The 14,112-nt window shown below is 51.8% G+C and overlaps 1 protein-coding gene and 1 long non-coding RNA gene across 2 annotated transcripts; one reads left to right on the top strand and one right to left on the bottom strand.

Moving 5' to 3' along the window:
* Positions 1-1,829: 1,829 nt before the first annotated feature.
* Positions 1,830-2,800, bottom strand: LOC128337504 (mucosal pentraxin-like). The gene has a single exon (XM_053278567.1). It carries the CDS (start codon positions 2,480-2,482, stop codon positions 1,910-1,912), a length of 573 nt encoding a protein of 190 aa, XP_053134542.1. The 5' UTR covers positions 2,483-2,800; the 3' UTR covers positions 1,830-1,909.
* Positions 2,801-7,299: 4,499 nt separating this feature from the next.
* Positions 7,300-11,553, top strand: LOC128336937 (uncharacterized). Its single transcript, XR_008312119.1, has 3 exons — positions 7,300-7,522; positions 8,263-8,453; positions 10,830-11,553. It is a non-coding gene; the product is annotated as an uncharacterized LOC128336937 (long non-coding RNA).
* Positions 11,554-14,112: the final 2,559 nt, after the last annotated feature.

Genomic DNA, 14,112 nt, shown 5'->3' on the forward strand with positions numbered 1-14,112 from the left:
GGGACTGCGACGGGTTTATCTTTGGCTGGCCGGATTAAATATATATATATATACATATATTTATGGATGCACGCTCAGGTTTGGTCACCAGGGGACACTTGTGTACCTACGGAGCTGGGCTCGAAGACATTCTTTTGCCAGGGAACAGTTTGATGAGGTGGGGAAGAGGGACTGAATTGCTGGTGGGGTAACTCAGGGAGGGTCAAGAGGCTAAAATTGCAAAGAACGGAAATTAAGGAATGGCACGTTTTTCTTCCTCTTCTATGCCACATGCAGCCCCACACTTCTTGCAGGTTGCTGTCCAAGCCTCACCTCCAAGATACACACAGCTATAACGCTGTGGTAGAGCCATGCAGGGTCCATCTTGTCATATCACACACACACACACCCCACAATTGCCAAGGGATGTTCTGAGCTGTCAGCAACACACTCAAGCTGGGAATGTACCCCCCACATAAGAACATAAGAACAGCCCTGCTGGATCAGGCTCAAGGCCCATCTAGTCCAGCATCCTGTTTCGCACAGTGGCCCACCAGATGCCGCTGGAAGCCACAGGCAGGAGTTGAGGGCGTGCCCTCTCTCCTGCCATTACTCCCCTGCAACTGGTACTCAGAGGCACACCCTTGAGGCTGAAGGTAGCCCACAGCCCTCTGACTAGTAGCCATTGATAGACCTCTCCTCTATGAAGTCATCCAAACCCCTCTTAAAGCCATCCAGGTTGTTGGCCGTCACCACATCCTGTGGCAGAGATTTCCACAAGTGGATCACCTTTCCATAGGGACGGAATTATGGACACTCCATAGAGTCCAGCTGCCATTTTGCTCTCCGTAGACGTGGTCTTTCTACCTGGTCACTAAAGCAATTGTTGTTCACGTTCTCTAACTGGTGAGGCCTGAATGTGCTTGTTTTGCTTTCCCCATCCCTTTTGTATCCAGCCCCTAGGCTCTCTGTCACTTTTTTGCGTTGTAATCCTCCTTGGTTACTTTGAACTCTCTTGGCCTCTCGGAGACCAAGACTCTGCCCACTTCCTCGAGGATGATAAAACATTTAGCAGAGACACCAGAGGAGGTAACATGGTCTTTTTAATTTTAATTTTATTTGAATAGAAGAACATTGGCGAGAAGGGCTAGACAAGTCCATGATTTTCACGGCACTCCCGACAAGATGGGTGATGCTTATCAGATTTGAAATATCAAACAAATCAGACTTGTTTCATATTTTTAGCTTAATATTTGAATTTTTCATTTTTATTTGTTTGTTTTTTTAAACTTTTGTAAACCGCCTTGGGATTGTTTTTAACTAAAGGCGGTATATACATGTAACAATTTAACAATTATGCATACACAGCTTATCAGCAAAGAAGTTCTCAAAGTGGTTTACAGAGAGAATAATCAAAAGAGGATGTTTCCTGTCCCCAAAAGGATTCGCAGCCGGGAAAGAAAGCCAAGGAAGTCACCAGCACTACCCCAAGGAAGGACGCCATGTTACTGGGGAGGGCCGGTTCCCCTCCCCTCCCCTGCCACTGGATAGAAGAGTCACCCCTTGAAAGGTGCCCCTTTGCTTGTTTAGCAGGGGGGCAGAGGGCAGAGGAGACCAACATAGCAGGCATAGTTGACTGAATCACAATGCAAGGTGCTTAGACCATTGAAAGGCACATTCTCACCTACCAATTAGACCAGGGATTCTCAACGTTGGGTCCCCAGATGTTATTGGACTTCAGTTCCCATAATCCCTATAATCCCCAACCAAAGGCCACTGGGGCTGGGGATTATGGGGGCTGAAGTTCAATAACATCTGGAGACCCAACATTGAGAATCCCTGGATTAGACCACTACTTTGGAATAGTCCCGTGGATACGTAGGCGGGAACAGGGAGGTCTCCGTACAGACATCACCCCTGAACTCATAATTCAGTGATGCCCAGCTAATAAACAGGTCAGGAAGACCGAGGCAGCTATTACCTCACTGCGCGACAGGACCCAATCCGCCATGCACACATCCTCCATTTCCCCCACAAAGCTTTGGGTGGCATCAAAGCCTCTCCCATAGGAATCCTGATCTTGCCCCAGGACAATCGAGGCAGTGGCAGGTACCGAGTAACCCTTCCTCAGACCCTTCCGGGGGAAAGGTTCCATGTCTAGCCAGAAGGCCACCAGCCCGGTGGCTGAGTCCCAACTCACGCAGGTGTGCTCCCTGACAGGTTTCACCATCTGCTTCCCCCCAGTGCTGAAGGTCACGCTTTCTTCCCCCATGTCAAATTGGTATTTGCTGGGGCTGGGTTTGAAGAAGAAGATTGTGTTGTCATGTTCCTTGGTGGCGTAAGAGAGGAGGGCGTGAGGGCGGGTCAGGTCTGTGAAGGTCCTTATGCACCAGGTAAAGCTGGTGAGAGGCTTCTTAGGCCTGTCCTTCAGAGCTACGTGGGCCATTTCAGACTCTGCTGGGAACACGAAGACCTTTCCTCTGAGATCTGTGCCTGGGGGCATTGGGGGAGAGAGAGAGAGAGAGAGAAGAATCAGGCATAAGCATTGACCTCGCCAGAGGGATCCCTCCCCAATCCCTCTCCGTGTCCATCTCCAAGCCGGCACCCACCTCCCTGGGCAAGAGACCCCAAGAGGCTGACAAGGAAGAGGAACGAGAGGAAGGCCCTCTCCACGATGCCCCAACTGCTGCAGGGTGAGCCGAGGGGAACAGCTTCTGAGAAATAAGCTGGGTCAGGTCTGTCCCGTCAATGTCACCAAATCTTTGAGAAACCAGTGCCTGCCTGGGAACTTTGAAGTCCATCCAGCACAGAGGGTTGAGATAAAAGGAGTGGAGGGGAATGTTTACTTGCAAAGTTCTGCATTAGAAAACATTCCGGGCTGGTTAGATTTCCTGAGATAAGAGGTGCAACGTTGCTTACGCACCATCAAAGGTCATGAAACAACATAATTAATCCAATAACACATAGCACAGTGTTGCCGTTAGCGTGAACATCTATAGCTTTTCGGCTTTTTGCCGGAAGTGTGTTGATGTGTGTGTCCTAGATGCGCACCCCTATCTCTTTGGCCTGTGTTCGGCTTTTTGCCAGAAGTGTAACAATATGTGTGTTCCAGCTGCACACCCCTATCTCTTTGGCCTGTAATTGGCTTTTTGCCGGAAGTGTAGCAATGTGTGTGTTCTAGCTTCACACCCCTATCTCTTTGGCCTGTATTCAGCATTTTGCAGGAAGTGTCTCGATGTGTGTGTCCTAGCTGTGCACCCCTATCTCTGTGGCCTATAGTCGGCTTTTTGCCAGAAGTGTCTCGATGCGTGTGTCTTAGCTGTGCACCCCTATCTCTTTGGCATATATTCAGCTTTTTGCCGGAAGTGTCTCGATGTGTGTGTCCTAGCTGCACACCCCTATCTCTTTGGCCTGTATTCGGCTTTTTGCCAGAAGTGTAGCAATGTGTGTGTTCTTGCTGCACAGCCCTATCTTTATTGTGTTTTTAACTTTTGTAAACCGCCTTGGGGTTATCTTTTTAACGAAAGGCGGTATATAAATGCAAAAATAAATAAATAAATAAAATCTCTTTGGCCTGTACTCAGCGTTTTGCCAGAAGTGCCTCGATGTGTGTGTCCAAGCCTCACACCCCTATCTCTTTTGCCTATATTTGGCATTTTGCCAGAAGTGTCTTGATGCGTGTGTCCTAGCTGCGCACCCCTATCTCTTTGGCCTATATTCAGCTTTTTGCCAGAAGTTTATCGATACATGTGTCCTAGCTGCACACCCCTATCTCTTTGGCCTATTTTTGGCTTTTTGCCGGAAGTGTAGCAATGTGTGTGTCCTAGCTGCACACCCCTATCTCTTTGTCCAATATTCAGCTTTTTGCAATAAGTGTCTTGATGCGTGTGTTCTTGCTGCACACTCCTATCTCTTTGGCCTGTTTTTGGCTTTTTGCTGGAAGTGTAGCAATGTTTGTGTTCTTGCTGCAAACCCCTATCTCTTTGGCCTGTATTCAGCTTTTTGCCGGAAGTGTTTCAATGTGTGTGTTCTAGCAGCACACCCTTGTCTCTTTGGCCTGTTTTCAGCTTTTTGCCAGAAGTGTCTCGATTTGTGTGTTCTAGTTGCTCACCCCTATCTCTTTGGCCTATAGTCAGCTTTCTGCCGGAGGTGTCATGATGTGTGCGTTCTAGCTGCACACCCCTATCTCTTTTGCCTGTGTTCAGCTTTTTGCCTGAAGTTTCTCGATGTGTGTATTCTAGCTGCGCACCCCTATCTCTTTGGCCTGTAGTCAGCTTTCTGCCGGAGGTGTCTCGAAGTGTCTGTCCTAGTTGCGCACCCCTATCTCTTTGGCCTGCTTTCAGCTTTTTGCCAGAAGTTTCTCGATGTGTGTATTCTAGCTGCGTACCCCTATCTCTTTGGCCTGTAGTCAGCTTTCTGCCGGAGGTGTCTCGATGTGTGTGTCCTAGCTGCGCACCCCTATCTCTTTGGCCTGCATTCGGCTTTTTGCCGGAAGTGTCTCGATATCTGTGTCCTTGCTGCACACCCTTATCTCTTTGGCCTGTAGTCAGCTTTCTGCCGGAGGTGTCTTGATGTCTGTGTTCTTGCTGCGCACCCTTATCTCTTTGGCCTATAGTCGGCTTTTTGCCGGAAGTGTCTCGATGTGTGTGTTCTGTTTTTGCACCCTTATCTCTTTGGCCTATAGTTGGCTTTTTGCCGGAAGTGTCTCAATGTGTGTGTTCTAGTTTCGCACCTGTATCGCTTTGGCCTACATCCGGCTCTTTGCCGGAAGTGATGAAACACTGCGGCTGCATCTTTTTCGGCTCTGCCCTGTTCCCATGGCAGCCGCCAGCTCCCGAGGGGGAGCCAAACTTTCTCTCAAGCAGGGCCCCCCCCCAGACCCTCTCTCTTATTTGGGGGAGCGGGTGGGCTCAAGCAGCCCCGGTTTCTAGCCCCTTGGCCTGCTCCACCTGCAGCAGCCGCGCGTTGATTCAGCTGTCGGCTTTTTGCTGGAAGTGTAAGGATGTGTGTGTGCTAGCTGCACACCCCATCTCTTCTCACCCATATCTCTTTGTCCTATATTTGGCTTTTTGCCGGAAGTGTCTCAATGTGTGTGTTCTGGCTGCACAGCCTTATCTCTTTGGCCTATGTTCGGCTTTTTGCTGGATGTGTCTCGATGTGTCTCTTCTAGCTGCACAGCTTTATCTCTTTGTCCTATATTTGGCTTTTTGCCGGAAGTGTCTCGATGCGTGTGTTCTAGCTGCACAGCTTTCTCTCTTTGGCCTATATTTGGCTTTTTGCCGGAAGTGTCTCGATCTGTGTGTTCTAGCTGCATAGCCTTATCTCTTTGGCCTATGTTCGGCTTTTTTGCCGGATGTGTCTCGATGTGTCTGTTCTAGCTGTACAACCTCGTCTCTTTGGCCTATATTCGGCTTTTTGCCAGAAGTGTCTTGATGTGTGTGTTCTAGCTGCATAGCCTTATCTCTTTGGCCTATGTTCGGCTTTTTGCTGGATGTGTCTTGATGTGTCTCTTCTAGCTGCACAGCTTTATCTCTTTGGCCTATATTTGGCTTTTTGCCGAAAGTGTCTCGATGCGTGTGTTCTAGCTGCACAGCTTTATCTCTTTGGCCTATATTTGGCTTTTTGCCGGAAGTGTCTCGATCTGTGTGTTCTAGCTGCACAGCCTTATCTCTTTGGCCTATGTTCGGCTTTTTGCCGGATGTGTCTCGATGTGTCTGTTCTAGCTGCACAGCTTTAGCTCTTTGGCCTATATTCGGCTTTTTGCCAGAAGTGTCTCGATGTGTGTGTTCTAGCTGCACAGCCTCGTCTCTTTGGCCTATGTTCGGCTTTTTGCTGGATGTGTCTCGATGTGTCTGTTCTAGCTGCACAGCTTTAGCTCTTTGGCCTATATTCGGCTTTTTGCCAGAAGTGTCTCGATGTGTGTGTTCTAGCTGCACAGCCTCGTCTCTTTGGCCTATGTTCGGCTTTTTGCTGGATGTGTCTTGATGTGTCTCTTCTAGCTGCACAGCTTTATCTCTTTGGCCTATATTTGGCTTTTTGCCGGAAGTGTCTCGATGTGTGTGTTCTAGCTGTACAGCCTCATCTCTTTGGCCTATATTCGGCTTTTTGCTGGAAGTGTCTCGATGTGTGTGTTCTAGCTACACACCCTTATCTCTTTGGCCTATGTTCGGCTTTTTGCCAGAAGTGTCTCGATGTGTGTGTTCTGGCTGCATAGCCTTTTCTCTTTGGCCTATATTTGGCTTTTTGCCGGAAGTGTCTCGATGTGTGTGTTCTAGCTGCACAGCCTCATCTCTTTGGCCTATATCCGGCTTTTTGCCGGAAGTATCTCGATGTGTGTGTTCTGGCTGCACAGCCTTATCTCTTTGGCATATGTTCAGCTTTTTGCCGGAAGTGTCTCGATGTGTGTGTTCTGGCTGCACAGCCTTATCTCTTTGGCCTATGTTCGGCTTTTTGCCCAAAGTGTCTCGATGTGTGTGTTCTGGCTGCACAGCCTCGTCTCTTTGGCCTATATTCGGCTTTTTGACGGAAGTGTCTCGATCTGTGTGTTCTAGCTGCACAGCCTTATCTCTTTGGCCTATGTTCGGCTTTTTGCCGGAAGTGTCTCGATGTGTCTGTTCTAGCTGTACAGCCTCGTCTCTTTGGCCTATATTCGGCTTTTTGCCAGAAGTGTCTCGATGTGTGTGTTCTAGCTGCACACTCTTACCTCTTTGGCCGAATATAGCCAAAGAGGTAAGGGTGTGCAGCTAGAACACACACATCGAGACACTTCTGGCAAAAAGCCGAATATAGGCCAAAGAGATAAGGGTGTGCAGATAGAACACACACATCGAGACACTTCCGGCAAAAAGCCGAATATAGGCCAAAGAGATAAGGTTATGCAGCCAGAACACACACATTCAAACACTTCCGGCAAAAAGCCGAATATAGGCCAAAGAGATAATGGTGTGCAGCTGGAACACACACATCGAGACACTTCTGGCAAAAAGTGGGAGCCACAGGCTCCCATTAGGAGTCCCTTCCGCTCGTCCTATTTTTGGGAGCACCCATTAGCCGCGAGCAGGGAGGGGCGCCGAGTGGCGCCTCTCTAGTTACTGGCATCTCCCCTCTAGGCTGGGCATCGAAGGAATAGCGCGGAAAGCTCCACTTCCGTTGTGGGCCGGTTACAATCTCGGAGAAAGGACGGAGCAACTAGTTCGGAGTTCCCCATTGAATGTGGGGGGGCGGGCGGAGCCGGAAGTGATGGCTAGAAGGCAGGCAACCGTCACCTCTGTGGCACAAAAGCAAATGGCGTCCCGCGTATCACGTGTTAGAGGAGGGGCGTGGCTTTGCTCTTCTTCCGGCGGAACCATAGAGCTGAGAGAAGTCAACGGCGGAAGAAAGAGGAACTTTTGTTTCGGCAAATATCTGGGGAGTGGTTTCGGGGACGGACCACTTTCGGGCCCTAATGGCGGCGGGGAAGGCCGGGATCATGGCGGCGCTGGAGGACGCGGAGTCTCTGCCCCGAGGAGGCTTTCGCTTCTGCCGCCGCCTCTGCCACGTGCCTGTGAGTGGGGGCCGAGTGGGGGATGGATGTAGCTGGCTGGAGCTTCTCGGGGTGGGGGGAAGGCGCTCTGCACACGTCCTGAGGCACTCTCGTCCCCCTCGCTTTCTCTCTCTCTCTCTGGGTCTTTCACGAAGGTGGCCCCTGGGGGTCTGGCGGCTGCTGCTGCTGCTTTGGGGGCAGGAGGGCAGGCTGCCTCGGGGTCGGGTCCAGCAGGGCTCCTTGCAGGTGGCAGCAAGCCGGGCTTGTTCCCTCTGCTGAGTAGGGTCCGCCTTGCTCTGCCCTCTGGTGGGGAGACTCCCTGGGGGGCTGCCCGAGATTCCCCTGCGGGGAAGGGGCTGCAGCTCCGAGGAGGAGCCCCTGCTGGGCAGGCCGAAGGTGGTCCCCGGTTCCCTCCCCAGCAGCATCTCCTGGGCAGGCAGGCAGGCTGGGAAGGGCAGGCCAGAGTGAGCTACACCACGCTGGCTCTCTCGGCTTCCTTAATTTCCTTCTGGATACACAAGTGGAACTGTTGGGCTCTCTTGAAAAGGGGTCGCCATGAGGGACAACCCTGCTCCTTCCCTTCTGTCCCCTTCGCCATTTGCTATTGCCCTGGCCTCAGAAGCGCCCCCAGTGGGACCTCAAACGCCTTCTGGCAAGACGCGCCCTGTCCTGGGTTCCGGGAACGGGGCAGGCTGTCCGCGCAGTGTGTGTCTCCCTTCCCTCCTGGGCTGTCCCTGAAAGGCTTCTCTTTCATGCTGCAGAGCCCAGCCTGGAGGACCACCTGCGTGGGAAGAAACACCAGCGCCTGGAGCACCTCCGCACCGCCCGCCCAGCCCAGGAGCAACGCAGTGTCTTTGGCAGGGGCTTCCGCAAGGGCACGCCGGCCTCGGAGCGGAGCGACTACTTCCAGGCCTACGGAGAGGTGGTCGACGTGGTGATGGACAAAGAGAAGGTGAGGCCGTTGGCAAACAAGGGCAGGGTCCCAGGGGGCCAAAGCCACTCGCTTGTGGGGCCAGCCTCGCACTTCTAAGCCTGCAACTCTTCTGCTAAACGGAGCAGGAGGCCTCTCAAAAACGCCTTAATGCTTTCTCCTAGTCGTTTTGCAAAGAGCAGTGCCACCAGGTATGCATGCGAACTCCTTTTGGGTTTCCATGGCTCTTCAGACTTAACATACCCCTCCTGATAAGCTGCAGCCTAGTCTGGCTGGGGTTGTGGGGGTGAAGGGATGTGGTTAAATGGATGGCCTGCTGTATCCTTGAAATTCAAAGCCACTGGCTGACCAGACTCTAATAATCCCCCACTGAAACAGTCCAGATACCACAGCATGGATAAACCACAGCAGTGGCGTAGGGAAGGAGCCTTCGTGCCTTGCTTCTTGGGAGCAACCGGTCTGAGGAAAAGTTCTCCGGAGCTCAGAAACTTTGGGCACTGCCTTTTGCAATCCAGTTGGGCTGCACCTATGTCTCTGCTCTGATTCATCGTCTTTTAAAGAAAATGTACTGAGACTGAACAAATATTTTACATTCCTAAATGCTCGGGGAACATAGGAAGCTGCCATCTACTGAGTCAGACCATTGGTCTATCTAGCTCAGTATTGTCTTCACAGACTGGCAGTGGCTTCTCCAAGGTTGCAGGCAGGAATCTCTCTCTTCCCTATCTTGGAAAAGCCAGAGAGGGAACTTGAAACCTTCTGCTCTTCCCAGAGCAGCTCCATCCCCTGTGGGGAATCTCTTCTAGTGCTCATGTATGTAGTCTCTCATTTTATTTTTTTTAATTTATTGTTAAATATATATACCGCCTTTCATTAAAACAATCACAAGGCAGTTCACAGAAAAATTAAAACAAGACTATACAAATACACAATAAAAATATTAAGCGAGAATATAAAAACATGAGTCTGACTATAGATTTAAAATCCAAGCATAAAATAACCATACAAAATACAATATACAAAGAAGCAGCAGTAGAGACAATCATATAAAAGCCTGGGTAAAAAGCCAAGATTTAACTCGCTTTCTGAAAAACGGTGATGCCAATGCAAACTAAGGCAGACCCTGCTTAGCCAAGGGGACGAGTCATGCTTGCTGCCACAAGACCAGCTCTCCATGGCCCAGTTGATCCTCCGTTACAGTGAAACATCCGAAATTACTGAATGGCAAACACACCGAGGAATAAAATGGCACGAAACAACAGCTTTCGCCCTGTGAAAGAGATCATCCTAGTTGATTATTTTATTTTAAAGATTAAAATTTCCCAACTTGATCAGAATAAAATTTGCAGTGCCACCCTAAGAAAGACAAACTGAAGCAGGAGAGCAGAGATGTGTCTGCATTAAAAATAAGTTATCCATGTTGTTGTTATTTTTAAAGCTGCACCATGATTTAAAGGGGCCCCTTTAACCAGCTGAAAGATTTCTAATGAAGTCAGGAGAGCCAATTAATTGTGTGGACACAGTTCTACATGCATTTACTAGGGAGTAAGCCTTATTGAACAGAGCTGGAGTTACTGGCGAGTAAAGGTGGAGGGTTGCATTCTGTATGCTGTACGTCAGAACTGCACATAAGAACACCCTAAAAGCCCTCTAAAACCAACAGGTTTGGGGGGCTGGTCCCCCCAATGGGAGGCTACCACTGAGAAGACCCTGTTCCCAATGGGCCCCCATTTGTCTTCAGCAGCTGGGGCGCCCCTAAGCGGGGTTTCCTCTGGTACAGCTTGGAAGTCTTTCAGCCCCACAGGGGCTTCTCCCAGCCCAACCTGGAGAAGCCGCCAGCCAGGGATTGAACCTGGGACCTGCAAGCAAGGGCTCTGCCCCAGAACTCTGGCACTTTGGGGTCTTATTTCTACATGGCCCCCATCCTTCAGCTAGGAGTTGTGGTTCTCTGAATGGAGAAAACTCTCTTAACCTAGTCTTCACAAAATGGCAGAGTTTTGCGGGGAGGACCCTTGAGATTTCAAACTGGGGTCAAACCAGTTTAAAACCCCTGCTAACTGGGCAGAGAGGCACCTTTTAACGTGGTGATTTTCTTTCTGGAGCAGGGGGAGAGCAACTGGCCCTCTCCATCCCCAGCACAGCATCCCTCCAGTGGCTGTTGTTGGTATCTGCCTTCTGTTTCTTTTTTAGATTGTGAGTCCATTGGGGACAGGGAGGCATCTGATTTATTTGTTGTTTCTCTGTGTAAACTGCCCTGAGCCATTTTTGGAAGGGCAGTATAGAAATCAAATAAATAAATAAAACCAACCAAGTAAACTCTTCCCCCCCACCACCCCGAAAGAGGCTCTGTGAAACTTCTCCTGATGATCGCTTCTTCTTGGTTTTATTTCCCCCCAGGACCACCACTGGGTGATGAGGAGGCGGCCCCACGGTGCCCCCTGAGATGTTTCGGAGGGGGTCTCAACTCAGACCGACAGCAGTTGCACTGCAAGGACGGAGATCTGCCGCTTCTGCGCCCCAACAGGGAACGAAATCTCCTTCCGAGGGACGCATCGGTGCTTGAGAACGTAAGAAGAGCCCTGTGGATGGGACCACGGTGTAGCTGGTCCAGCACCCTGTTTCCCACAGTGGTCAGCCAGGTGGCCCACTCAGGTAGAAGCTCACAAGCAGGACAGGAAGGTACCAATCGCCCCAAATTATCAGGCAGTTGGAGACAGGGTGCTCCTGAATTGGGAGGTTCTATCTATCCCAGCTAATGTCTACAGATAGCCCTCTCCTCCTCCTCCTTCTCCAGGAATGTGTCTGATCCTTCCTTAAAGCCAGCTAACTTATTTGGACGTCGCCACGGCTTGTGGCAGAGAGTTCCCTTGTCTGGAACCCTGGAGAGCCGGAGGAGAGAGTGCTGCATGCATCAATGGTCTAAGGGAGCTTCCTGTTGGGGGAGGACTTAGAGCTCAGCGGCAGACCAGCTGCACTGCATGCTGAACGACTTGGGGTTTATGGGGCAGCCCCACACGTTTACTATTCCCTCCTGGCTCTCCTCACTTTCACAGCAGCCCTCCGGCAGGGGGACAGTTTTGCCATTTAGTTGTGTATTTAAAAATAAATCTATTTATCAATGTGGGCTGCAGTGCAAATTTTTTTTTGAAATTGCAACTATTTGCTCACTCTCACGCCCTGAACTTGGGGTCCCCCCCGGCACCTCCACTGCTGATGGGGCCGCCCTGCTCATCATGAGGTTGCCCCCTCTCCCTCCCCTCCCCAGCTGCTGCAGGACTACAACTCCCATCATCCCCAGCCACATTGGCAGCCTAAAGTCTTTGCTGGAGGGGCGAGGGTTGACCCAGATCCCTCGCTGAGCCTCCTTGCTTCCCCTCTGTGCAGGGACTCTCCCTGCTTTCTCCATTCCTTGCGCAAGGACGTCCTTCCTGTTTCACGGGCTGGCAGCCGCCACAGACATTAAAGGGAGGAGAGGCGGTCTGGTGGCAGCAAGCACGAACTGTCCCTTTGCTAAGCAGGGTCCTCCCTGGTTTGCACTTGGTTGGGTGACTACAGACAAGCGCTGTAAGATCTTCCCCTCAGGGGATGGGCTGCATCTCTGTGGCAGAGCCCCTGCTTGGCTGCAGAAGGCTCCAAGTTCCCTCCCTGCTGGCAGCATCTCCAAGGCTGGGAGAGACTCCTGCCTGCAACCTGGGAGAAGCCACTGCCAGTCTGGGTAGACAAGACTGAACGAGATGGACCAAGGGTCTGGCTCAGTATACGGCAGCCTCCTATGTGTCCCTCTGTACCCTGCGCTCAAGTACAGCTCTGTCCACAGGCAGGATTATTTACACATCATGCTGAACACGAGTCCATCCGCCCACTCCCTCTCTGTACCCCGCATTCGAGGGCCCTGTACCCAGAATACAGACAGTGGGGATAGACGTTGGTACACGTCTAGAGTGCAATGTCTGACTAGGCCTACATAGTTCACTCACAGTCACACTGGACAATGCACTTTGTGGTGTCCACGGCTACATAAGTGGCCATCAGATCACTTGATCTTGAATGCTTCTGGACTTGTGGTAGCAAGCATGAACTGACCCCTTTGCTGAGCAGGGTCCACCCTGGTTTGCACTTGGCTGGGTGACTACAGACAACAAGCGCTGGAGGATCTTCCCCTCAGGACATCTGCTGGGGCCAAGAAGTCCTTGCAAGGGGGCCAGACTCTCCCTCCCCAACCCCACCCCTGCTGCCAGGCTGGGAGAGCGGGCATGCATTGCCTCCAACCCACACTGGACTCTGCAAGGCAGCAGCAGCCAGTCCCGCCAGGTGCCAGTGGCAGCCTTGATGAGCCTCGCCTCCTCCCCCCCCCGCCCCTCCTGGAATGGTCGCGTCCTCCTCGTGACTGGAGGCCTTCTCATTGGTGCGCGGGCCGCGGAGGCGGGTTGGAACGTTGAGGCCCGGGAGATGAGAGCATTGGGGCGGGCGGAGTTCTCGCGATGACTCGGAGCCCCGCCGAGTCCGTCCTTTTGCTCGTCGACGGGAAGAGAAGCTCCGGGAAGGCGCTTGTGGCGGCGGCGGCGGAAAGCCCGAAGAGCCGGTAACGGGGGTGGGGAGGGGGGCACCTGCCCGGGGCAGGGGGTGGGGGCCTGGGGGGGCGCGCTGCATGCTAGGAGGCCCCGCCCGCCTGCCGCACGTGCCGGCAGGATCCTCCTGCGCTTTCCCTTTGAGAGCCCTGCTGCTTCTTCGGCCGCTTCTCGGCGTGGCTTTTTGTTTGCAACACGGGTGCTGCTCCCCCGTCTGTAATCGCACGTCCGAAAGGGACGCCCCCGGGAGATCGCGCTGCCCGCCGCGGCTCCTCGTGGCTCCCCCCTGGACGAGGCTCCAGGCCGCCTGGCCGGAAACAGAGAAGGGTTGAGATAGGAGCCGAGGGGGTGGCCGCCTTGTGCTGTGTGCGCTTGGGCCGGCCAGGTCCAAGCAGGTCCCCCTGCGAACTGGACAAAGAGGCACCTTTTACCGTGGTGCTTCTCTTTATTGAGCAGGGGGAGAGCAGCTGGCCCTCTCCACCCCCAGCGCAGCATCCCTCCAGTGACTGTTAAAGCTGGTGTCTCTCTTAGGTTTCTTTTTTGAATGTGAGCCCTTTGGGGACAGGGAGCCATCTTCTTTATTTGTTATTTCTCCGTGTAAACCGCCCTGAGCCATTTTTGGAAGGGCGGTATGGAAATCGAATGAATGAATGTGACTCTTTAAGTAGAAAGTTTGTTAGACTGTAAGCCCTTTGGGGACAGGAAACCCTCTTCTCCTTATTCTTTTCCAATGTACACTGCTTTGAGAATGTATCGTTGTGAGCTGCCCTGGAGGGGTGCGGTATGCATCTTTTAAATAAACAAAATAAAATAAACTTGATTTGGTTGAAAAGTGGTATATGAATGATGAACTATGCTGGTCTGTGACTGTAATAAAGATTGATTGATTGATTGAATACATGAAGGCATTCACAGCTGCCTCTGTAGAACAGGGTTCGCTCCAAACGTGGGAGGCATTTCCCGGGAGTAACTGAATGGTTTCCAGAGTAACTTGTGTCCTTCCTTACACACCCCACTTTCTTTGCTGCCGGATCTTGGGCAGTGCTGGGATTCACGTGGCATTCAGGGGCCGCTGCCTCGGGAGGGATGCCCCCAGCCTGGATGATTATTAT

Source organism: Hemicordylus capensis, chromosome 14 (assembly GCF_027244095.1).
Source record: "Hemicordylus capensis ecotype Gifberg chromosome 14, rHemCap1.1.pri, whole genome shotgun sequence".
NCBI lineage: Eukaryota > Metazoa > Chordata > Lepidosauria > Squamata > Cordylidae > Hemicordylus > Hemicordylus capensis.